The sequence below is a fragment of the Nannobrachium achirus genome (assembly GCF_963921795.1).
Source record: "Nannobrachium achirus genome assembly, chromosome: 2".
Lineage (NCBI taxonomy): Eukaryota > Metazoa > Chordata > Actinopteri > Myctophiformes > Myctophidae > Nannobrachium > Nannobrachium achirus.
This window is the reverse complement of record NC_137811.1, coordinates 24,460,220-24,487,121: the sequence shown is the minus strand read 5'-3', so window position 1 is coordinate 24,487,121 and position 26,902 is coordinate 24,460,220. Positions and strand designations below refer to the sequence as shown.

General features: G+C 42.0%; 1 protein-coding gene across 1 annotated transcript in view; it reads right to left on the bottom strand.

Moving 5' to 3' along the window:
• Positions 1–13,145: 13,145 nt before the first annotated feature.
• The window catches only part of znrf2b (zinc and ring finger 2b), a 160,035-nt gene continuing 146,278 nt past the window's right edge, over positions 13,146–26,902 (bottom strand). The window contains exons 3-5 of the mRNA XM_080751703.1: positions 19,360–19,465; positions 17,056–17,140; positions 13,146–13,342 (exon numbers count right to left, since the gene is read on the bottom strand). Of these exons, the coding sequence (XP_080607829.1) occupies positions 17,083–17,140; positions 19,360–19,465 (164 nt within the window). The 3' untranslated portion in view covers positions 13,146–13,342; positions 17,056–17,082. The remainder of the gene's footprint in view (positions 13,343–17,055; positions 17,141–19,359; positions 19,466–26,902) is intronic.

The window sequence follows — 26,902 nt, the reverse complement described above, 5'->3', positions numbered from 1 at the left end:
CCTCCACCTTTGGCCCTAGTGACTCAGTCCCGCTTTTTGTCTCCTTTCTAAATCTTCTAAATGTGTTTTTATTGCTTGTCAGGGTTAGGGTCTTAAATTTACATTCATAGACCTTTTTAAACCTGTATGCTGTGTTTATGTTTTGAAAAGTGCAATGTAAAATAAAGTTATCATCATCATCAATGGATAAAGCCCTCAATGTTACAGACGTAGTGGGTGAAGTTGTAGAGCAGTGAGACCACATTGGACACTGCAGTCTGCAAACTATTTTAATAAATCATTACAGAGAAAAACTGGGATGTGAAGTGTTGGGTAATGAAAACATAAGTAAATACTCGGGGTCAGGGTTTTAGAAAAAACAGCCAGGGCTTCGCCGTAAAATGTGTTTTTTGAAGAAAAAACTAAAACAAACAGCAAAATAAAAAGTCAAGGTAAAGGATTATATGTTGATTTGAGGGAATGGACTAAAAAATGTTGACAGAAAGGAAAAAGAAAAACGGCCAGGGCCATCAAATGTGTTGTTTTTTGCTTATTGACCATATTATAGGTCAGTTAGCAGTTTGATTTGAAAGCTAGCAGTGGCGTAGCCTTCGGTTGCTCATAAAAACACACCAACAGAGTTCATTCTGAGACGTTGTGACTCCAGCATGGATTCATTCATGGACCAAACAGACCAGGAGGAACAGAGGGGTTTATATAGACAGGGAGACAACTAGAAACAGGTGAACTCAAGGAACAATCAACACTGTGATTGGCTGAGGCAGACAGCACACAGCTGACAGGGCTTAACCAATCATCACAGTGGAGAGACAAGACAGTTAGCAGGACACACAGGAAGTAGAAGAACCTTACTACAAAATAAGAGACACTTAGGATGAACAGAGTAACAGACCAAAACACAAACTAGTGAACAAATTGAAACAGAGCTACACTCAGTGTCATTTTTGGTTAATTCAAATACAGACACTAAGGATTCAGGGATTCAATTCAACTGATCTGAGTTGTTTTCTACTGAGTGAAATGTTGAGTTTTCCTAAGATATCAGCGGCAATCGCTAAATAGACGGGAGCAGATCGGATCCAGAACGCTGAAATGGATCTAAGGTATTCACATGGGCACGGTTTATTGCGATAAAAACGAATCCTGTAGCGTATGGTCGGAAAATGCGCAACGTTGGGTATGTGTGAAGACGCATCCGTCTTTATTTTCGAATCAAAGAAACAAATGAAAATCCCTCCAAAAAACTGTGGTTTCGATTCGCTACAGCATACAGTTCTCTGTTGGTGCGAATGCATCCGCCTCAAATACAGGCAATGAAACATTGTAGTAGAGCCATGTGCGGGTTAAATCCATAGTTAGGCTATATAGTCGGGGATCCACATGCCCAAAAGCTCAAGGAATAGGGTTGAACCTGTGATGTTCTGCCGCACTTTTTATTTCTTTTTTATCTACTGTTTTATCAAAACTGTGATGACTGTGAAAAGTGATGACTCATCACTTTTCACACTTTTGTTGGTCTGTTTTCTAACCAAGGAATGTTTTTTGTGCCAAACAAATGCTTGCAATGGATTCAGAATCATGAAAACCCTCCAGTTTGACCCCTCACTTGCTACTTAAAGCAGATGTTTTTGTTTTTATAATATATTTCCTTTCCTGTGTAGTGGATTCAATGGGACAGTGAATATACAAATGGCCATAACCTTTTTTCGCAATGTTTCCGGCAGAGCAGGCCTCTCATTCTGTGGACCTTAATGACCAAACTAATAGATAAAACAGAAATAAAAAGTGCGGCAGAACATCACAGGTCCTCTCCCATTTTGAGGGACTGGATCCCCGGCTATATATACCGGTAGGTTGCATCCCGCAGATGTGACTTATAGAGCATCGCAGTTGAAGCCCCACCCCGTCCTCACTCTGGTGTCGGAAGCGTTTTCCACATTCATTTCTTCCATAGACATTTCATAAAGTATTTATTTAAACGTTTTTAAGCGTTGGACAAAGCCACCTCGGCTGGAGAGGGATCATGTCAATATTCACATCTATTTGAATGCAAAGATTAATTAGAAAGCTGAAAAAAAGGACAGGGTACAAGACTGTGTACATCATTATTTTTAAAATTGCAGAAAACTACACTCCCAGAATGCCTTGCGAATGTTGTTGTTGTTTCCTGAAATACAGCCCTTAAATCACGCTCAGTTTAGTTATCCAGGCCAGCATATGGCCTGAAATGTAGTGATTGTCATCTCTGTGGACTCTCTTATCGTCATCTTTAACACAGTGCATCATATTTGTAAAAGAAAGTATTCGCTTACGCAGTTCTGCTGATGTACAATAATCTGCCGGGCAGACAGGGGGCAGTAAGCTACTTCCGCGGTAACCGCAAGATATGTGAAAGAAGAAGAAGCTAGACCAATCACAGACGTCGTTTTTACGTTTAGCAGCATGGGAAATGCAGTTCTTCTCCGTGCGATTAAAACGTGTTTTACTAAAACTAGAGTGATTGCATACATACTCGGGGGTTCTACAGGAGCATATGGAACGGTTTTACAACCACCAGCCTAGTGGTAAGTGTACATTGAATTGCTACGACTTTGTGGCTGATAATGAAAAACCCTATGGTAAATATGAAAGGCCAGCTTGCTTCCGACACCTCACTGCGATGCTCTATAAGGATTGGAATGTGACCTGAGGGCAACAGCCTCCCGCCCCGCCTCCAACTGTTACTGATTGGCCAGGCGCGAGGACCAATGAAATTGAATGCTGCCCTAAGGTCACATTCCAATCCTTATAAGTCACATCTGCCCAAAGCACCATAGAAAGAGGCGCATCATATGCCAAGACCAAGAGAAGCAGTCCTCTCAGAGAGTGGGCGGGTCTATTGGCTGGAGCCAGGCAATTGCTGAGGTGGAGCGCCACACCTACCATCAGCTCCCAGTAACTCAGGGGTAGGCAACCTTAGGCACAGGTGCCAACATTGGCACAGGAGAGGGTGATCACTGGCACACCGGCAGAAGTGTGAGAGAGGATTTTTATTTTAAAATCAAATATTGTTTTAAACGTCGTCAATTAAATTAACTCTCCTGATGTGCAGCAAATTACATCCTGCACATAATTCTACATTCATTAAAACTCTGAACTTTGACTGTGAGGTTGTCAGGTATATACATGGGTTATTGCTTGAGTCTAATGATTATTTTAACAAATGTCCTGACAAACATATGTCGGAATCTTAGATGAGGTGTTGACATGGCACACTGACTATCTAGAAAATACAAATATGGCACTTCATTTCAAAAAGGTTGCTGACCCCTGCTGAGTAACTACATGCCACACCCAAGCCATGATACACATACACTGACTGAGCTACCCGGACACATGAACCAAGCAACACAACTTTAGATCATTGGTTCCCAAACCTTTTAGATTGACAGACAAATATGTGAGCAATGTGATGTCTCCGAGGGACCCAAACTAGCGCAAATAGCCGATCTACAAGCTCACAATGCATTGCTATCCGAATAGATGTCTCACCTATAGACACTAGGGATGGGACCATATGAGAATGTCATATCAAAATCCATTGTCCTGGGGCGGAACATTTGCCAAAAAATAGCAGATCTACAAGCTTGTAGATCGGCTATTTTTCGGCAATGACATTTGATAGAGAGTGAAAAAAAAATCAAACCTCGGTTCGAAGTGAAGGGGTGAACTTTTATTCTATGTGTTCTAGAGCTATGAACTCTGTGATCTATACATTCTTCCAATTCTGAATGAATGAATTCATATCTGGAGGGCCGAATTGTCATGTGAAGCTTGACCAATCCTCAAAGTATGGTCTCATTGGACATTTTTAATCATCCAATCATCAGACCGGGACAGACATTACACACATATTCTGGACGTACGGGACAGATAAAACCTGTTCATTCTGGACTGAAATGACCATATATGGACATGAACGGGGGACACAAAGCCACTCCTTGGAAGCGGCTTTCACCGCTTCAAAAAGACTGTATCAAGTATGTATATTATAAGTACCTTTTACCAATTATAGAGGGTTTAAGTGGTACCGGATATGCAGCTCTATTAGCTCAATGGTAAAATTCTCAGCACAGGGTTCAAATCTGGGGTTGAAGATGAAAGTTGTATAGTGTAGCAATACCACTATATAAAAATACTTGAGTACAACTTAAAAGCATTGTTGTCAAGATATACTTGAAGTACTAAAATAATGAATGGCCCATTTCTCAATTTTCTTCATGGCAGTAAGTGCGAGTTATGAAGTCTTGTATGGCTCTTCTCAATTTTCACTTTCCTGTGTTTCACGCTAATTCTTTTGTCTTTCTTTTTTTTTCTTTTTTTTTAATCAATTACACACCCCGCCCATGAAGACTTTTTTGTTTTCTTTTGCATTCCTGAAACAGTAATTATAGTATTATTATTAAAAATGATATTTTATATAAAATTAAGAATAAATTGATTGAGCACATCAGTTACTTCACTTCCTCTTTGGGCAGAGAGGTTCAACAGTGACTATATTTACAAACAGTGTTAAAAGTATGTTTAAAGTTTTGCTCCATATTAAAACAGCCAATGAAGCAAAGCCAATGGACTTAGTTCTCTTTTCTAGTTCACTGTGGAATTATACATGAACACCACCTCTGTTACTGTAGGGGTAAAAGGTTATACAGTTATTTAAATTGACATGACTGGGTTTGGTGTTAACCACATTCAACCTAGCATGCCTATTTTTGTCATGTAATTATATGCAAAACATTTCCAACTTCTTTTTTTTAACATCATGAATGTCTAGCTATTTAATTTGAGTCTGAAGGAAATTGAAGTTTTGGAAGTATTGAATTTTAAAAGGTGTAAAGGTGGGCACCCTGTATGTGTCTATGTGACTATCCTTCATAGTGAAATGTGACTCACTGCAATATTTTTATTTTATTTTATTTTATCACCTTTTTGCAGATCATGAAAGTACAGAATTCAAATGGTGTATCGTTTATTGAAATCGGAAAGTATTTGAAGAAGATTTTAAACCTGTTAACCCAGAATAGACCCCACAACGTTTGTAATGTGAAGATTGTACAACAATCAAACTCTGTTAATATTGAAAAAGAAGAAGAAAATAAATCAAACTTATTTTCTCAATTTCTGCCATTTTACAACTTGTCCCTTTCTGCTGGACCTGGACACAAAAAGTTCTTCAAGTATTCTTGGGTGTCTTTGGTCATCATGGCTCCTTGAGATGTCCAAGCGACACAACAACTGGCATACTGTAGGAAAGTGGTTCCAAAACTGGTCGGGTCTCCAGCTTAATGTACAACATTGTTTTCTCACTCAACAGTAAACAAACCAACATAGACTACAGTATAAGTGTATTACACACTATGCAGGTTATCTGCACGTTTCTAAAGTTAGAATCGAACGGCTTTCAAGACGATTCTAATACCAAATTGGCCAAATTGTTATACGTAAGAGGCAGACATTATGAAAATAGCTGATTTTCAAGCTCACTTAACGCCTCACAATATTTATCTGTGGAAAAGGTTGGGAACCCTTGCTGTAGGGCAATGGTTCTCAACCTGTGGGTCGGGACAGGGAGTGTTGTGAGCTTTATTTCGGCTATTTTCACAATATTTATCCGTGGAACCGAGTCAAAACTAAATGTAATGCTTCAACTCCTACAATTCCATGCGTGTCAGGGTGGGGGGTTCCCCAGTTTGAATATGATTCTGTGGGGGGAGGGTCCCTAGTTCAAATATGATTATTTTGGGGGGGAGGGTAGGGCACAGAGAATGCAACAGGAGTTTTATTATTCAAAGGATTTTCTCTTTTAATTTCCTTTCTGTACATTTTAATTTTTTTATACATAAATGGAATGTTATAACATGTACTTCATGACTATGAATTTCCAGAAAGAAATAAAAGAAAAGAAAGAAAACAAAACACCCTGTTAAAAGTACACTGGGATGTATTATTACCCAAATAAATTACTTTGCCTTATGTTCTCTCTCTCTCTCTGTCTTTTCAGTTGTGAGGTTTTTACTGTCCTCACAAAGCAAACATTCTCCATTCAATTAATGATATGCTTATTGCCAATGGGTAAACTACCATCAAGCATAGAGTAATATAACCACTTCTGGACAAGATGTCCCTATATGCCAGTGGTTCTCAACCTGTGGGTTAGGACCCCCAGGGGGGTCCCCAAATGTTTTTTGGGGGGTCCCCAGATGATTAGCGTAATGTGAAACATTGTTTTCTCTCTCAACAGTGAACAAACAAACAAAACGTTTAAGTATATAGAGGTTATATGCACATTTCTAAAGTGGCAATTTAAGGACGTTTTAATACCTCTAAAATGATTAATCATTGGATTGTCAAATAATTTAGAGGCAGTAATTGTGAAAATAGACGATCTACTACATGCTCGCAACGCAAGGCGTTGTGAGCATGTAGATCGGCTTTGTTCACAATAGAACCGTGTTGTACAAAATGTAATCAACTTTTAGTGCTCGTAGGGTGGGGTGGGGTGGGTCCACAGTTAAAATATTATTATTTTTGGGATCGCGGCCTGAAAAGGTTGAGAACCACTGCTATAGGCAACACTTTTGATGAAACATGTGCCACGAGTCACGACACAGATAGATCTTGGACAAACACATCGATCGACTTTGGACCGATCGGCGCACAGAACAGAAGTGCAAGCAGAAAAAAAGAATACAGTCACACGCAAGGATCACCTCCTCCCTGCTATAACCACCACCCGCCCCAATAAAGAAAAAAAAAAAAGAAAACAAGATTAAAAGACTAAAACCTAAATGGGGATTGCCAGGTGCACGACTTATTATGCAGTAGCTCATGTTAGTATGTAAGGCTGTCCTGGTGTTGAATCCTCAGTGCCTCTCCCTCCCCCTATACAATGTATTACAACAGTGGTTCTCAACCTGTGGGTCGGGACTCGGGACCCCCAGAGGGGTTCCCACATTATTTTGGGGGGTCCCCAGATGATTAAGTTAATGTGCAACATTGTTTTCTCACTCAACTGTAAACAACCCGACATAAGGTTTAAGTGTATGGGGCTTTTAAGCCGTGACATCATTTTGTAGTCAGACCTCCAAGCAGATTTATTATCAATATCTGTCCCTCGCTATTTCAACAGATCTGAGACAAAAACGACTAAAGTATAATTCTAACACTTTCCTTTCGACAACAAAGAGAAGAAAATTGTGTAAATAGTAAAAATAGTAAAAAGATTCACGGAAACTGGGGGCAGAAAATCTCCTCTGCCTACAAAATGATGTCATACTTAACAGCCCCATAGAGTATCTACACATTTTGAAAGTGGCAATTTTAGGACTTTTTAATACCTCTAAAATGACAAATTAAACATTGACCAAAACTATTAGAGCCTGAAATTGTGAAAATAGCAGACCTACATGCTCACAACGCCTCGCAACAGAACTGTGTTATACAAAATGTAATGCCTCAACTCTTAGTGCTCATCAGGGTGGGGGGGTCGACAGTTAAAATATGATTCTTTTGGGGGTCGCGGTCTGAAAAGGTTGAGAACCACTGTATTACAATACAGAGGATGGACATGTTGGGATCCTACACATTCTCCAGACACTCGTTCTGTCAAAGTACTTTGAACATTCAGTAGACTTTCTTTGGTCTGAGGTTTAGGCTCAGAAAAGTGCTGTGATTTGTCTGTGGACTTTGATGTGGACTTAAACCACTTAAAGGGGAGGACCACCCATTTTCAATATTGAACTATGTCATTAATATACCTTAGAGGAGTTGTGTGGAAATAGAAAAAAAGTTCCCCCCCTTCTGTGTTGCCTAGAACTGGAAGATTGATTTTGGGGTTTGTATTGTAAAGTACAATGTGTGATGTCATCAAGTTGTAATTTGCAATACAAACCCCAAAATCAATCCTCCAGTTATAGGCAACACAGAAGAGGGGGAACTTTTTTTTTTATTTTCACACAACTCCTCTAAGGTATATTAATGACATAGTTCAATATTGAAAATGGGTGGTCTTCCCCTTTAAACAGTTTCAGTGGTTCAAGCTGTTCAACACCGGATACAACTGAACATTTTGACGCTGGTTGTCCTTGGATAGAAATGATGAGCAGTGGGATTTCACAACTTAACTGCTCAGGCGGGTTCATGACCTGATATCTTTCGGGCAAAGAGATGTTTGGTATTTGGGGGGGAAAGGGACCCCTGGGTTACCACAATGTACATATAGGGTTTAAAGGGCCATCTTACCTCTGGGACAACCAGATCTTATTTTATTGTTATGTTGTTTGGGGCACGATCAACTCTATCCTGAGTTATTTTTTGTGTTCAATCTGTGTTTTTAGATATTTTAGTATTTCAGCATGCTACAAAGCATCCTATGATGCATTTTGCATCATATCGTCGTTGTCGGGTGGAAACCATGTATGTCCTAAAGGCGTTCGTTTTGTATTTAAGTATTTATAAATTGAACTAAACGAGTGAAAACAGCCGATCTACAAGCACACAACGCCTCGCACCCGCGAGGCGTTGTGTGCTTGTAGATCTTCTGCCGCGCTGCGAGCTTGTATACCTGCTGTTTTTCAATAGTTAAAGCACAAAATGTGAGTGAATACTTGTACCCAGGGCCCAGAATTTGGTGCGACACCCCTGTCTTTGTCACTTCCACATCCGCTGTGACCATACGCTGCGAGGTTCATGGAGTTTATCTGAGTTTAACAAACCTTTGAAACTTGGAGATTCAAGGTTTCTGCCCGACAGTGACGATTATGATGCTTTGTAGCATGCTGAAATACTAAAATATCTAAAAACACAGATTGAACACAAAAAAATGACTCTTTGTGATTGTGTTGATCGTGTCCCAAACAACAATAAAATAAGATCTGGTTGTCCCAGAGGTGAGATGGTCCTTTAAGTGGCTTTTACCGCCTCTTCACGTGATACCCACATCTTCAGATTGGTAATCAATGACTTGCAAAATGACAGCATACGAGCATACAATGATATGCGAGAGGGGCATCTTTTAACGGGGCATTCAGTATCCCGTGTTTTTTTTTTCTCTCTCTCTTTCCTCAAGATGTCCTCAGTATTTAGCAGCATGTATTTTAAAAAGCTCTTAAACCCTGAAAGTGAAAATATCTCAAGGCCTTTTTAAACAGAAACTGAAATGACCTGATATTCTCATGAAAGTCATGCATGCACCCCCCACCCCCTCCCTCTCTCTCTCTCTCTCGCTCTCTCTCTCTCTATCTCTCTTTCTCTCTGACAGGTTTTTGGCATGGCCTATTAACTCTCTGTATCAAAATGAAAACGTTTTTTTTTTTTTTTTTTACATTCTTGTCGTTTATTTATTTGGGGGCCCACTTGCAGCATTCTCACAGCCCACCAGTGGGCCGTTAGAACGCCCCAGCCCCCATGGTAGAGAACCACTGTTCTATAACTAAACGTTTCTTCTCTCTCTGTCCAGGGGCGTCACAAGGTGGGGGGGAAAGTGGGACTGAGTTACTAGGGCCCAAGGTGGAGGGGCCTGTCTTTAGATATTGAAAAATGGCAGATATAGAAGCTCACAGCTCACTGCGAGCTTGTAGATCTGCTATTTTTGAATTTTTTTAAGCGAACATTTGTAACACAAATTTTGCTTCTGGGGGGTCCCTGGAACAAAATATTTTGAGATGGGAGTCCGTGGCCAAATACATATCATTTTGTGGGTCCTTCACATGAAAATATTTGAGCACCACTGACATAGAAACGTTGTTTTTTTTCAAAAAAAACCTTAGAGGGATTTGAAATATTCAGACTCCGCACACATTTTCACGATTTTTCAAAAATAGCAGATCTACTAGCTTGCAGCGAGGCACTCGGTGCCGCGCTGCAAGCTTGTAATATCTGCTATTTTTCAATAGTTAAAGCACAAAATGTGAGTGAATACTTGTACCCAGGGCCCAGAATTTGGTGCGACACCCCGTCTCTGTCACTTCCGCCTCCGCTGTGACCATACGCTGCGAGGTTCATGGAGTTTATCTGAACAAACCAAGTAGCTCGGTGTGCTATCTTTAGGCAGCTATTATTACAGACAACAAGAAACGCAACACAACGAGGACGAGTGGTGATGGAACGTCATTCTGTTTGCTTTATAAGGCCAGATTTGCTTGGTTTCTTCTCTCCGCTACAATTCCTTTTAAGAGACAGAAGACTAAAACACTCTGAATGTCAAATCTGCACACTCATACATACATAAAACCACTTGCATAACGATCGAATGAAAAAACAAATCATGATAAATTGATTGAAAAACAAAACAGTGAACGTGAGTGAGGTGTGTGCGTGTGTGCGTGTGTGTGTGTGTGTGTCTTTTGGGTGAACCCCTGTAAAAAGGCTAGACTATGTACAAACAGAAGATTTTTTTTTTTTTTTGTATAATGTTTCTTTTGCCTGGGGTTCAGCTCCTTAAAACCTCATGTCCCAGATGCACACAGTATTGCTACAAAGAAAAACAAAAGAGTAAAAAGAAAAGGAATTAACATTATTCTCGGTCTCTGACTGTCCAGAGTTGCTTGGGCTGGGAGCCCGAATCACATTATTCCATGTCTGCTTCCACAGTCGTTGTTGTTCTACAGTGCCACCACAGGGTGGGACCGTGAATTACAGGGGAGGAGGTGGGGGCACTTCTAAAATCTCAGCACAGCTGCCAGGGTGACATATAGATATATTTAATCCAGTACAGTAGCACAGTGGTTCTCTCAAAGTGGGGTCTGGGGACCCCCAGGGGTCCTTGAGGGCATCCCCCACCCCCACCCCGGCTAAATGATTGACAATGAGGAACCAAATGGACCCGCACAGGTAGGTCTGTAACCCCGAGAGTGTACAAATTGAACCAAATGGACCCCATTTGTACACTCTCAAGAGCTACGGTAGCAGTGGTAGCGCTACAGCGATAGCGAATGCACCGTCGTATTCAGCTCAGGCCAGAGTGCTGTGAATCTCGTCTACATGAGTCCCATGAGCGTGCACGTTTAGGACCCTCGTCCAGGCGCCCTGCTCCGACCCCTGTCCAGGCCCCGCTTCCAGAAAGAAAGGCACAGGTATGCTATAGACACAGTCGTGGAAGAGGTGGAGAGAAGACGGATTTACCTTCCGCCGTATGACGGTGTTCGACGTTCCGAAAAAGCTCACAGATGCAACGCCTCACGCAATAGTAATGATGAATTCTATAGGGCCTAGAAATAGTTAGAGGTATAATGTGAGTACATTTTTCTGGTTAAAACGAAATGCATTTTCTGTTGGCATTCTTAACAGCCAAAATAACATTTTGTGTCCTGTGTTGGTTTACATGTCTTGCCCATTCTTCTAGCAGAAATGAAGGAGAAATGTGTTGTGTTGACATTAGCTCTGGTCCAGAGCGTCAGCTGCATTTCATGACAAAAATATGTAATGTATTTTACAGAGTGGGTGGGTGTGCTGAGAGGTTTCCCACCGCGGAGAATAGACTCTCAACAACGCGAAACTACCTTTGGTTTGGTGAGTAGTGAATTAGTTTAGTTTATTTTGACTCAAGTTGAGCGCTCGTAGGGGCTGAGAAATCCCGGTCTAGTCATTTAGCGACTGGTCTGCTGACGCTCTGGACCAGAGCTAGGTTGACATAGGAACCACTGACAGTTTTCCTTGTATAGTACTATCATGTGCTATAGGCTATCTTATGGGGGGAGGGTTCCCAGTCAATATATTTAATGTTACTATTTATTCAATATTATTATTGCCTGAAACGTTTCGGAACCCTTGATTAATTTTACTTACTTACATGGCACCAGTCCTGGGTGCCTCTTATAACACAACACAGATGTTGCGTGTTGTGTGTTTGCAGGCCTGCTATTTCCAGCATGCGATACCATCAAAGTATAAATCAGACTAGAGGCGGAGAGCTGATGGAGACAAAGGGAAGGTATAAACTCTATATCGTCGTTGTCGGGTAGAAACCTTGCATGTCTAAAACCGTTCATTTTGCATTTATCATTTTAAATGATTTAAACCAGTGAAAACGGACGATCTACAAGCACGCAACGAATCGCACCGCGAGGCGTTGTGTGCTTGTAGATCTGCTGTTTTCACTACTTTTGTGCGACGGCCTTGTATGCAGTATACTTTGCGAATGAACGTACAAATTTGAAACTTGGAGATACGAGGTTTCCACCCGACAACGACGATATATTAGGGCTGCAACTATACATTGTTTTCTTAGCATTTATTCAGCTGATTACTTTTTTGATTAATCCAATATCAGAGAAACTTGTTTTTTATATTAAAACATTTATATATATATATATATCTATATATATATCTATATATATATATATATATCATCAATGAATCAATTAACCACTTACTCAGTCACACAAAAACAGTGAAAACAAAAGCTCACGACGCATCGCATCGAGCTTGCTAGCTAGACCTGCTATTTCCACCATTTTGAAATGGCTTGAAATTGTTTCGAAACTTTTTCGCCCCTAAAATAGGAATCGATTACTAACCGATGGCGTTATTGTGGTATCCATTATCGTTTCATTTTTATTATAATGGCTTATAATCGATTCGTTTCATTAACGACCCCTGTCTGTCTCCACCTGCTCCAGTGTCCTGGCGTACAATCAAAGGAATCTCCTCTCCGACGTCCTATCAGGAGGAAGAAGAGGAGGAGGAGTTAACGTCGGGTAATAGCGACGGCGTCTGGCTCGCTCGGTGGCCGATTGATCGCCGAGGCGAGTGTCCAAGCGTTTCCCCCGAACCCATGTATTTTTCCCCCTGCTCCACTCGCCAGGAGTGGGAGTGGGAGTGGTTACACCCACCGACAACAGTTTCTTCCTGACTGGGGGCAGCTGTGCATCTGAGTTGGCGTAACTCCCGCAAAACGAGTCTCTGCGTGGTTAATCCTGGTCGTTAGCGGAAGGGGGGATGGGTGTCCCTTTGTCCGTCCGTGTATATCTGTCCAGGACGAGATTTGCGTGTGCGTGTGTGGATGTGGTGCGGTCAGCAAAATATGGCGGATCCCTGAAGATTGCTTTTAATGAGTTATGGCACACCGTGTTTTACTGGGGGAGGGGGGGGGGGGGGGGGTTGGGGGGAGGTCTGAGTTATTATTATGGGATGGAGGAGCGAGGGGAGAAGCAGTAGGTCGGTCAGTGTCGCACTGGCCACAGACGTCACAGTGTCCAGCAGTCTCCTTGGCACCCAGGGAGTGGCGAGGGGGGTTTCACATTGTGGCTGTGCTGTTGTCATCGGTGAAACCGGACCACTCTTCCATCTGTGGGAGCATCGATACCTGTCAGAGGACAGACGCATAGGGCTGTCACAATTATTACATCATCGTCTAATCGCAATTATTTGAGGTAATCGCAATTATTTTGCATAATCGTCATAATCGTTTCCATGTTGAAAATGTTCATATATTTTAAAAAAAGTCAAAAAATTGTGGAAATACACACGACACAGCACGCCATGGCGCGCTGTGAGCTTGTAGATCGACTATTTCCACTATCAATCTACTTTTTTAAGTATAAAGTTATCAAATATGTCAGTAATTTCTTTGTATATTTAGGTTTTCTGCCATATCTACTAGGGCATTAACGACTTGTGATTTTTGCAAGTCGACTCGACTCAGTAAAAAGTTGAGTTGAAGTCGACTTTATCGTTTGATGACGTCATCACATCATACACGACTTTTTAATACCTCTAAACTGGCAAATTAAACATTGTCCAAATTGTCAAATATAGAGGCAGAAATTGTGAAAATAGCCGATCTACATGCTCACAACGCCTCGCATAGCGAGGCGTTGTGAGCATGTAGATCGGCTATTCGGCTATTTTCACAATAGAAAGTATAGGTTTTTGAGCGGTGGTCACAACGCTCCTATACGTGGCCGTGTGTGTGGGTCTGTCTGTCTGTCTGTCTGTTTGTATGTCTGTCTGTCTGTCTGTCTGTCTCCGGGTCTGTAGCCTGCAGTAACCTTTTCTGACCACACATGTTAAGGGAGGGGCGCTGTTGCACACACACACACACACACACACACACACACACACACACACACACACACACACACACACACACACCACCGCTCAGTTCACACGAGTGTGATTTTTGGAGCTGTGTGAAGCACAGGCTCCCTATACGTGGCTGTGTGGGTCTGTGTGTGTGTCTGTCTGTGTGTGTGTGTGTCTGTGTGTATGTAGCCTGAACTTCCTAAACTTCGGCACGCCACTAGTCCCACAGTTTTGCCACCACACACTCGCGCCATATGTCAAATCGACCGGCTTACTCGGGAATCGTGGGCTATTACTTTTCTAAGAGAAAGGTTCTATAGTTTAATTGATATTAATTTATTAGTGAATTAATTTTCCCCATTGACTTATAATGGGAATTGCAAAAACTCACATTCAATTATTTGTCTCTCGCAAACCATAGGGGCTAGAGTTTCAAGACTTGAAGAGGAGGTTCATAATGATTTCAAGGATTAAATAAAAAATAATTGTGTCATTTGGCCGCATGGTGGCGCCATAACACCCCACTTTACGTTTTGGCCTGTAACTCTTGAACCGTAGGTCGGAAAATTAAAAATATTTTTTCCCTGGATTCCTTGGGTCATGACGCATCTCCCCATATAGGCCACGCCCATTTGCGCCATGATAGATTTTCCGCCATCTTGAATTTTCTCCAAAACACACTTTTTGCTCCTTCTCCTACATATTTTCTTCAAATGTCACAAAAATCGGTACACATGATCCACACACACACACACACACACACACACACACACACACACACACACACACACACACACACACACACACACAGCTCCACTTCACACGGGTGTGATTTTTTTTTCAACTTCGACTTTCTCTGGTGGGAGTCAACTTGTGTGAAGTCGACTGAGTCGACTTGTCGACTTTTTCGTTAATGCCCTAATATCTACCATGCGCAACTTCAAAGCCTAAAAGCCAAAAAGAAATGTAATTGTCAAAGACAAATTCACAATTAAATCGTTAATCGCAATTATTTGAGTGACAATTAATCGTCATGTAAAATGTCATAATCGTGACAGCCCTACGCAAGCACACAACTGTTGTCGTCACAGGCAAAATGTAAAACATTGAATCGTAAAAAATCTAAAATCAAACCCAGTATGAAGTAAGCACTGCCTATGATGAGTTTATTTCGTTATAATGCCGCTATTTATGAACAAGAGGAACCGTGTTAAATCCCTGTCCGTTATAATTTCACTTTAGGCTTCTCACCAGTGACTGTTGAAGCAAGTCACACCCAGGTGTTGAAAATACTGCTAATTAAAGATCAAAACGGCACAAGAGGTGTATGCAGCTCGCAATACCCGCCTCAAACGGCAGGCTGATCTCATAGTCAGGAAAAATTTGCAGAATACCTGTCAAATCTGGGAATAAATTCCTTACCAAACAATTTCTTCACCAATGTGTTCGTAAAAGGTGTCTAGTAACATATATAACAAAGATTGAAATTCAACATCCCTAGCAAAATGTTTGACAGCTAGGGTAATTCTGGGTCTCATTCACTTACTATAGACCAATTATTTGTTTACAAACATTGAGACTGAATGCACAGCTGACTGTATCATGTAATCAATTCCCAACAGATCCCCAAACCTGTTGTTTTGGGGAGCACTGGTTATTCAACCTCCTCTTGTGTGCTAGTGGGGTGCTCCCATGGGTGCGCCCTTATCGAGACATATATACTTCATTGCGCAACGGTGTTCCACGGCAAGAGTAGCTGATATACAAACTCACATCGCGTCACCAATGCAACCCTTCTAAGCTTGGAGGTCTGCGGCTCTGCAGGACGGAGCATAATTATCCTAAAAAAAAAAAAAAAAAAAAAAAATCCTAAGCATTCTTCCTCCACACTGGGAGAAAAACGGCATCTGAAAGTTTGATGGAATGCATTTTTAAACACGAGTGCCATCCATTGCATCCTATGAACGGTGGGGTTCATTTGGTGCCGACCGGCGTGCGCATATTGGTTTATATCAATGTGACGTGGACCATTAAGGCATCTATACACTGTACTATAAGGGAAAACATCACTCCCAAAAAATATGCTTTAAGTGGGATGTGAGGGGTCTAACTAGGTGTTTTTAATTATTCTGAATCCATTGCAAGCATTTGTTTTGCACAAAAAAAACATCCCTTGGGCCAAAAATGGACCCCATACACCTTGTGAAAAGTGATGACTCATGACTAAACCATTGTTTTTTTTGCGTCTGTTTTTGGCCCTATGAATGTTTTTCGTGCAAAACAAATGCTTGCAATGGATTCAAAATAATTAAAAACACCTAGTTAGACCCCTAACATGCTACTTAAAGCATATTTTTGGGAGTGATCTTTTCTCTTATAGTACAGTGTATAGTAAGTGAATGAGACCCAGAATTAACATAGCTGTCAAATATTTTTCTAGGGATGTTGAATTTCAATCTTTGTTAGATATGTTACTAGACACCTTTACGAACACATTGGTGAAGAAATTGTTTGGTAAGGAATTTATTCCCAGGTTTTATTAAAATTCCCTGACTATCAGTGTGTGGCATGCGTACGCTTGTGTGTCTTGAGTTGAGTGTGTTTGTGTGTGTGTGTGTGTGTGTGTGTGTGTGTATGTGTGTGTGTGTGTGTGTGTGTGTGTGTGTGTGCGCGCGCGCGCGTGTGTGCGTGCGCGCGCGTGTGTGTGTGTGTGTGTTTGTGTGTGTGTGTGTGTGTGTGTGTGTGTACGTACGCGCGCCTGTTGTCTTTGCACTTCTGTGTGTGTGTGCAATGTTGTATCTGTGTCATTGTATCACATTGCCATTCCTGTGTACGTGTTTATACAAGTAGCGTATGCGAGCACACTTTTTTTACTGTTGTTTGTAATCGGTTGCAACAGACAGAGGGAGACAAACACACAAAGCCACTTATAGAATCATTCACTTGGACTGATATGATTGATCAGATGTGAGATTGAGTGTGCTGCACATTCACCTGTGCAAAAGAACACAACAAGACCCTTTAGTCCGATGGGTGCTCCGGACACGATCTGTTCACCTCGAACCACTCATCGATACAGCTGTTGAGAGAGAGAGAGAGAGAGAGAGAGAGGGGGGGAGGGGGGGGGGGGGTACTGTATGAATAACACTTCCTTTATGATTTACTGATGACACAAGACAGAATGACACAATACCACGTCATAGACATTAGACAGACAGACAGACAGACAGACAGACAGACAGACAGACAAGTGAGTTATAAGCAGGGCAGGAATTTCAGGAAGGCCATGAAGTTTTAGCCTGATACTTCAGTCCGCACATCACCACCCCCTGTTGGTGGGTGGTGTGTAGTGTGGACTGAACCCGCATATATTTTATTTTATTTCAGGCTCGCCTGAAGAGCGGGCGAATTGAATGGGCCAATCAGGGTTGTATGCTTGGGGCACGTGGTTTGGCTGCTCCGGTCTCAGCCCCCTCCAAACAGAGCTCTTCTGCCCACGTCAGAGCAGTGTAGGCCCACGTGAGATTCACTAGTGGACTCTGATTGGTGTCCTCTGCCCACGTGAGAGTTTAGTGGACTCTGATTGGTCCGTGAAAACTGTCATGGCGGAGTCAGACTCGACTCGAATTATTTTAATAAACTATACAATAGTGCCGTTTCATTACGTTTTAATACCATTTTGCACTAACGTAAACATGCAGTCATATAATATGTTATGAGAAATAACGTATTTTTGCAATGACACGCCACGTCGCCGTCGGAGGCTCTAAGCGTGTGTGTGTGTGTGTGACGTCAATAGGCTTTAGCCCGCCCCCGCTGAAGTAGAATGTCTGCTCGAAATCTCAGACTCTCTCCCCCACGTAGTGTGGTGTGTTGAGTCTGACGCTTGCAGTCAGGCTAATGAAGTTTGGCCTTGTGCCCCTCCAAATGAAATGGCATGACCTGAGGCCACAGTGGCCTCAGGTCAAAATAACCATGCTATGAGTCAAGAGTCACTCACAATTTCTCAAATGAAAATATCAAAACTGTTTAAAACACTTAAACTGACATAGCAACCAGATTGCATTAAAATTGACCGGTATGAATCTAAACTCAGTGGTTCTCAAAGTGGATTCCAGGGACTCTGTGGGTTCCTTTAGGGGGGTCTAAATCGACCCATACAAGTCTGTAGCTCTGACAGAGTTAAGGGAAGACCTTGAAATGTGAAAGTTTGAGTCCCCATCTTTAAACCAATGCAGTGACTTTGATTGGTGCAGGGCTGAGCATGGATCAGATTGTAAATACCACTATTAATCTTTTTCACTGCAGATTAGGATATTATCCCTAACCCTTAAATTCACCAAATTCTTTCAATTAACTAAAATCTTGTTTTATTTGATGGCATTTGGCCTTTGTGCTAAAAAATGGACAACACCAAAGGCCAAGTGGCCTTGCCCCTAAAATGACAAAATGCCAGGCCTAAATGTGATAAATGGAAGCTGCATTCAGCTAGATGGGCCGTGGCCGTCAGTGGTGGAAAAAGTACTAGTAATCGTTTTACTTAAGTAAAAGTACCAATACCACAATGTACAGAACATTACTTATATAATATATAATATAATAATATATAATGAGTTACTGTTCTCTCTCTGTCTCCACTTTGCTGTCAAAACCTACAATACAGCAGATGATATCTCTGATGCCTTCTTATGTAAAGCACCCTCAGAGCTGCCTTTGTGTATGAAAAGTGCTAACCAAACAAACGCCTTGTCGTAGGCACACGGCAGACAGCGCGCTTAAGGAATGCAAATAATACCGGCAGTGAAAGTGCAAGCTTTATGGGCGATAACACTTTTCATCTACCAGGCTTTTTGTTTTTGTAGTGAGATAGGTATTCTCTACCAGTTATTCTCAAAGTGGGGTCCGGGGACCCCGAGGGGTTCCCGAGGGGTTTCCAGGGGGTCCCACCAGAAATGTAGCTAAAGATAATCAGTGTGTAGAGGCATTGCATTAGAGCAGGGGGCCCGGGACCTCTAGGGTCTCGCGCTGCGAGGCGTTGAGAGCTTGTAGATTGGCTATTTTTGGCAAATAGGTTTGGTGTAGAGGTTAAAAAACTATTCAAGTGGTTAAATGTCGTAAAAAACACATTAACACATATCCAACATAGACTATCAAACAAGTCTATGAATCTATCTATGAAATCAATGAAAATCTGCAACACAATTTTGTACAACAGTGGGGGTCTGTGCTTCATCTCTCTCCCAACTAAGAGGTCCTTGGCCTGAAAACGTTGAAGACCCCTGTGTTGGAGTCTTTTACCCTTTATGGTAGATGCAGAGGCAGGGTAGGCGAGCGATGGTGTCCCCCTGAACCAGCTCCTCCAGGCATATTGCACATTCTCCTGCATCCTTGGATAGAACGTCCTCTGCACAAGAACACACAGGGGAAGAAAGACAACGATGCACACTTTTAGAACGACAAATCACCCTTCATTGTCTGGACCACATCGGAAAGGTGTGTGTGTGTGTGTGTGTGTGTGTGTGTGTGTGTGTGTGTGTGTGTGTGGGGGGGGGGGGGGGGGGGGTCATCCCTATGTTCCTCACGTACCATAGGGTTAGGGTTAGGTTTAGGGTTCGACCCATAAAACATAGCACCCAATGTTTTCCAAGTGGATGGGAAAGGGCAGGGGATTGTTTTGTTTGTAACGTTTGTAAGTTTTTTTTTCTTCATATTTTTGATTTGTTGGTTCCAATACCTTGTTTCTGTCTTCATGTCTGTCTGTAAGTAATGTAGATGTATTTTTTTTAAAAAGGGAAAAAATAAGCATAATATGTACTGTACTTTTCCCTGCCCAATAATTCTCTTAATGCTGAATAAAAAACTAAAACTTGTAAAAACATAGCACCCAGGGAACATAGATACACTCCTGTATCAGGCACCTGGAACTGGCAGCGGGCAGACTGACACTGTGTTTTATATCATTTTTATTGTTGTTTCGTCACCTTTACAACGGGGTACAGCTTGTAAGCATGGGGCATTCGAGGCATGAGCTACACTGCCAAACGTGTGGGTAGCGCCAACCAAAGTTTTGCCAAAATGGCTGGCAATACTGTTCTGCTGGCATTTACTCTCGTTTTCCCCGACACCGAGCTTAAGATTAACAAAGTGTAAAAATATATGTGATAAAAAGATATGTGTTGTTTTCTTCTTTTCCTTATTACTGTGGGGGAGAGTGCAATCATTCAATGCTCCAAGCATCAAAGGTGAACACCAAAAGAACAGTATGGGCGCTACCCACACGTTTGGCTGTGTTGCTCAATCCACGACTGCCAGATCCTTACAAGCTGTACCTCGTTGTAAAGTTGACAAATCAACGATAACAATGATATCACACACAATACCATTTGGCATAATTAAAGGGGAGACATAATGGACTGAATTTTGGCACATTTTGGGTCGACGCTACCCACACGTTTGGCTGTGGTGCTCATTCCACGAATGCCTAATGCTTACAGTAATGTACAAATGGGCTTAGTGTACAAATGGAACCAAAAGGACCCATTCCATTTGTACACTGTCAAAGTTACAGAATTGTAAGGGTCAATTTAGACCCCCATAAAGGAACCTAGAGAGTCCCTGAAACCCACTTTGAGAACCACTGCATTAAAGATTTCCCCCCTAGACTGTCTGGGACCAGTTGAAACTGTAGCTTCTCCCAGCCACCAGTAGGGGGAGCGCTCGTTCCATGATTAGATCATAATGGGACAAGCCCAGCCCCACACAGCCATCATGTCAGCCTCTATTTGTATTCAAATGCACTGGGCTGCCCTCTGAAGTGGAAAAATATGACACAGCGCACACCGCAGAGAGATGCCTGCCTGCCTGCCTGCCTGCCTGGGCTGGCCTGGCCTGCAGTCAATTCTCTGAGGTGACTGTCACCTCCCGGAGATTAAAGCCATTCAGAAAGGGTACACTATATTGTGTATCATTATGTTATGCTTTAATTTAACTATTGAAAAATAGCAGATATACAAGCTCACAGCTTGTAGATCTGCTATTTTTGAAAAATCGTGAAAAATATAATTTTGACCCGGCACTCGGTGCCGCGCTGTGAGCTTGTATATCTGCTATTTTTCACTGGTTAAAGCGTTCAATAATTCTAGGCCTAAATGGGTTAAAGCCCCATGCATTTATACTACAGTCGTAGCGCACGCTCAATGAACTATAATCATCTCAAGACCATTAAACACATAGATTGCATGCTATGCTATCAGTGGTGGGAAAAAGTACTCAACTGTTTTACTTAAGTAAAAGTATCAATACTGCAATATAGAAATACTCTGTCACAAGCAAAAGTCCGGGATTAAAAAAATACTTTGGGTAAAAGTACAAAAGTATTGGCTTGTAGATTGTCTATTTTCAAATGTATATATATAGGGCTGAAGTGGTTATTGCATATTTTGTAATAAGAATCCAAATCTACAAAGTAAATAAAATTTTCAAATAATTGTAATGGAGTGCAATATTTGCGATGTAGTGGAGTAGAAGTAAAAGTAATGAAAACTGGAAATACTCAAGTAAAGTACAAAAACCTCAAAATAAGTACAGTACTTAATCAAATAGTTACTTCACGCCACTCTATGCTATGCTACGACGATGCTCAAAACTCAATTACGACCTAATCAACGCCTTCGGCCCTGAATGCGAGTCAGCAAGACGCAATGTCAGTTCAATATCATCTGGCCTCATTATTACTTGGGATTTATGGCATTACTTAGACCAGTGGTTCACAACCTGTGGGTCAGGACCCCCAGGGGGGTCCCCAAACTATTTTCGGGGGTCCCCAGATGATGAACGTGTTTTCTCTCTCAACAGTGAACAAACCAACGCAACATGTAAGTGCATAGAGGGTATGTGCACATTTCTAAAGTGACAATTTAAGGACTTTTTAATACCTCTAAAATGACAAATTAAACTTTTGCCAAATTGTCAAATATTAGAGGCGGAAATTGTGAAAATAGCCGATCTCAATGCTCACAACGCCTCGCAACGCTATTTTCACAATAGAACTGTGTCATACAAAATGTAATGCCTCAACTCTTAGTGCTCGTCAGGGTGGGGGGTCCCCAGTTAGAATATGATTATTTGGGGGGTCGCGGCCTGAAAAGGTAAAGAACCACTAACTTATACAACTACAAAAAAAGAACACTTACCGGTACATACTGCTGTACGCACACATGTATTTCAGTAGGCCTATAGCACAGTATGGTATACTATGCATACCGTATATCACTGTTTCTGTACTGTTTCTATCACATACATCATATCGGTGTTGTCGGGTGAAAACCTTGTATGTCCAAAACTGTTTGTTTTGTATTTATCATCTTAAAAAAGATTTAACATAGTGAAAATAGCCGATCTACAAGCACACAACGCCTCGCACCGCGGATTCTGCCCGACAGTGACGATATCTAATGGAGGTTTCCGCTGCCTAATGCATAGCAAACTGGGGCTCTTTGAAATGAAAACGGTTTGAGAATGACTTCAGTACTACACTGAAAGAGGTACAGACTGACAGGCAGGCAGACTGACAGACGGACACAGTTAAACACAGACAGACAGACAGAAAGACAGACAGACAGACAGACAGACAGACAGACAGACAGACAGACAGACAGGTTCTCTGTCACAGGATCCATGGCTCAGCTGGCTGGCTCTCAGTCATAAGAACTCACAGCCGTCATCATCACAGAGTCATGTGTCCACCAGACTGTAATCAATTAACCCATTCCATGGTGGATTAAGGTTGGAGCTAGCCTGTCTCTCTGTCGGTCTGTCTGTCTGTCTGTCTGTCTGTCTGTCTGTCTGTCTGTCTGTACTCTGTCTGCCTGCCTGCCTCTATGTAGGGATGGGACGATAAGTGATATTATAATTTATCGTGATTAAAAAAACACTCACTAATCGTATCGTGGAGATTTAATTTATTGTGATATCGTCCTCCGTCATGCACTGGGATCAATTCACCTTTTATTTGCAGAGCTGCATATCCAGTACCATTTAAACCCAATACAATTGGTAAAAGGTACTTATAATATACATACTTTATAGTCTTTTTTTAGCTCTATCAAATGTCTTGGCCAAAAAATAGCCGATCTACAGCTGATCTACAAGCTCACAACGCGTTCCGATCAGCTATTCTTTTGGCAGATGTTCCGCCCCAGGATGATGGATTTTGATTATCGCCATAATATCGTAAATCGTGATTTATTTTGACACAATAATCGTGATATGACATCTTCATATCGTCCCATCCCTACCTGTATGCCTTCTCTCTCTTTTGCAGACTTTAGGCTTAGCATTGACGATATGGTTCCACCCCATTTGACCTGATGTGGTCAAACATCGTCCTCGACATTGTCCTCCATCTTTGAATAATATCCCTTTGTTCGGTACCTTCGGCATGATTATGAGCCATCAGTTCTTCCTTCATCTATCTCCATCTTCCCATTGATTAAGTGCTTTGGTTAATTTCGACAATTCGTGCCAGAGCAGTGAGCTCTGAAATCACATGCAAAGCGTTTTGTCAATAATTAATAATTTACTTTCTCCCGAGGCACCTTCCGGCGCTATATTACTCACAGACACGATACTTACAGGCTTGAGATGGGCCCGCGTTTGTGCACGAAGAAGTGTAAACTCTCTTTTTTTTGGGCTGTTTATCGGGTACCCCTGAGTGCATCTCTCCATTCCAACATGTCTCCTTTCCGACATGTCTCCATCCCGACACTAACCCTATCTCTTACCCTAACCCTAACCTTAACCTCTATGGAAGTGTTGCCACTCCGACAATAAGAAGTCACTGTCGGAGTGGCGACATGTCGGAATGGAGAGCCCCCCCCCCCCCCCATGCACAGTGGCGGTCAGATCACATGGATCTTTAGTTTAGATTTTAGTTTAGTTTACCAGCCCGGTTCTAACTTGTTCCGCCAGTGCCCATGCAGATCTAGAGGCAAGCAAACTGACACGGTGGGAGCCAACCCAGGAATGGCAAGAGGCCCACCACCTACGTAGATGCACTGCAGCGCGACAGCTTAGCTAACAGCACTGCAGAGCTCAAACCAACAATCAGGAGTCCCGAGTTGGTGTTGGCTAGACCGCACTCTTGAATCGCAACGCCGTGATCATACTACACAACGTCACACATAAGCAACAAAAGTAACAGATCGACAAGCTCGAAACGCTACGCATTTTGACCTTGTAAAGAGCCCTGTGGGATACCTCGGTCAACCAAGTTTGTAGGGTAACAACCACATGCATTAAAACACCTAACCTTCATCAGACCAGTGCTGTAATATGCTTCACCTGTCTGGGCTGGCCTTCCAAAACACTTGATCCAGGAACTGGAATGTCTGCTGAGAAGGTGCTGCCGCATCATTGGGATACCAACTAATTCCTTCCCTACTCTGGAGGCGAGGAGAGAGGAGGCCACTCGAAATTCAAGCGACTACTGAGAGAAGGGACCAGTCCAATGATTCAGAGCCTGTCTGCAGATACAAGTCGCTACAACCTGAGGAATGTGAGGACACTCACACAACCTGTGAGTCACTCACAAAGGCACCAGATGTCGTTCCTCCCAAGAGCATACAAGCTTTATCAGAACTAATAGAAATGTTTTTACTGTTGTATTTTGATATTTGATGATTTGTTTTAAATTTAATTTTAATAGAGCGGTCCTCTTGTCTTATTGAACTGAATTGTAAGAAACATCAAAATGCATACTGTTATGCTTTGATGTTTTCTAATAAAACTTGAACAACAAGGTCTATTATGGAAACAAGCCCAAAAGATATTAGGCCACATGAGCAATTTAAAGGAAGGGTAAGTGATTTCATTTCATCCCACAACCTAATTAGAATCGCCCCAAAAAATAGTGTGTATGCTGGTTGGTCCGACCGTCCATCTGTAACTCCACGTTCAGCAGTTGCTCAATTGTCTAAAAAACACAATACAAAAATCAATAACGCATGTACCTTGCCCAACATCAACTTTATCACCTTCAGATGTGTCTCTACTTCTCATAATCCCCAAATGTTTAAAATATTTTCCCAAATTTTGGCCTGTAGGCGGCTGTCCTGTGATGCGATTTACATCACAAATGGGCGTCGACAAGCAGCGCACTCCCAGTCCGGGGGCAGAGAGCAACATCACACTCTGTCTGCTTCACACCAAGGGGGACTAACAGGCACACACACAAAGGGGCCAGGCCCCCGCAGGGGGCTGTAGGCTAGTTTGAATAATAACAAAATGGGTCGGAAAGCGTTTGCTGCCGAAAGGGAGCCATTTGCAGCTTTTCGGCAAGAGACGCTTGCCGTCGATAAAGCCGTTGGGACCCGTTGATGGAGAACCGGGCTTGCTCAGTCTTGCTAGTAGGCTAGTAATAGTGCTGCTGCTGCTGCCTGTGTTGTGTTTTTTTACCTCTCTGCACGGAGAACACAGAGCGCCTCCGGTTGCCAGATTCTGTGAGTGAAACAAGCGACCAGGTCTATAAGAAAACAAGTCCAAAAGAAGCTATTTTCTAAAAGAATGTTGAAAGCAAGGCCAAATAAGCAACTACACTACACACACAAGCCCAAACAAAAGCAACCCACAACTAGCAACATTATCAATAAAGATATTTTTTGATTAACCAGACTGTAAGCCACAAACTAGTCATTTTTAATCTGTTAAATTGTTAATGCACACCCCCTCATTGTGTTCAATTGTCTGTTTTAATGTTATCTGCTCCCTTTGACTGTTGAATAGAGGCGTAAATTGGGTATGGCAAGCTGCCATACCTTGGCTCCAGGGGGGAAAAAATTACTTCTTAAAACAAATTCATCATGTCTGTTGCCAATGGCAACATGACTGATGTCTTGCACGCGCGCGACACCAGTCATGTTGCCATATCGCTTTTGCTGAACCAACGCCACTGAAGAAGAGGCAGCCAGCCAGTAAACAAAGGGCCATGCATTCTATACATGTTCATTTCGTCAACTAAAACTTTTTTTTTTCACTGACAAAAACTAAATACAAATTAAGCTGTGCACAATTGGACTCAAGTCAATTCATAATCTAAAAATATAATTATTTAAATTATGGTACTTTATTTGATTTAACTTCAAAGCGTTCACTAGCTGTTACAATTTCAATGTTAAAGCTTCATTGAATATCCATTTATTAATGCTCTTAAAATTGTATAATTATTCTTATTTTGCGTGCATGCGTGTGTGTGTGTGTGTGTGTGTGTGTGTGTGTGTGTGTGTGTGTGTGTGTGTGTGTGTGTGTGTGTGTGTGTGTGTGTGTGTGTGTGTGGTGGTGGTGGGGGGTGTGTTTCCATCTCAGATATCTTACATGTTTGAGATTTGAGGAGTGAGTCGAGAGCGCTTAAAATATCCACAACATACTGTAAGCAGGTGGTTGTGCATAAACGCGCACGCACGCACGCACAAACACACACACACACACACACACACACACACACACACACACACACACACACACACACACACACACACCAAGCTCCTTGTATCGTTCAGACAATCAGATAGATTACGATGTGGTCTTAAAGGGATATTCCACTTTCAAAAAAACTTTTGGTCATTTTATCGTCTAATCAGGCTTTTATGAACACCTTGAACAGATTTTAATTTACTTGATTCAGTATTTAGATATGCCATCAGTCCTCCTCTCCTGCAGACGCCTCCCCATACACACCCATTTTAACTATGATAACTTCATTAAAAGCACACAGTTTTTGAAACATTTTAACAACACATGGGGGTCTGTACTCTGCAGGCTGGGGTCTCTGTGGCCATATACATAC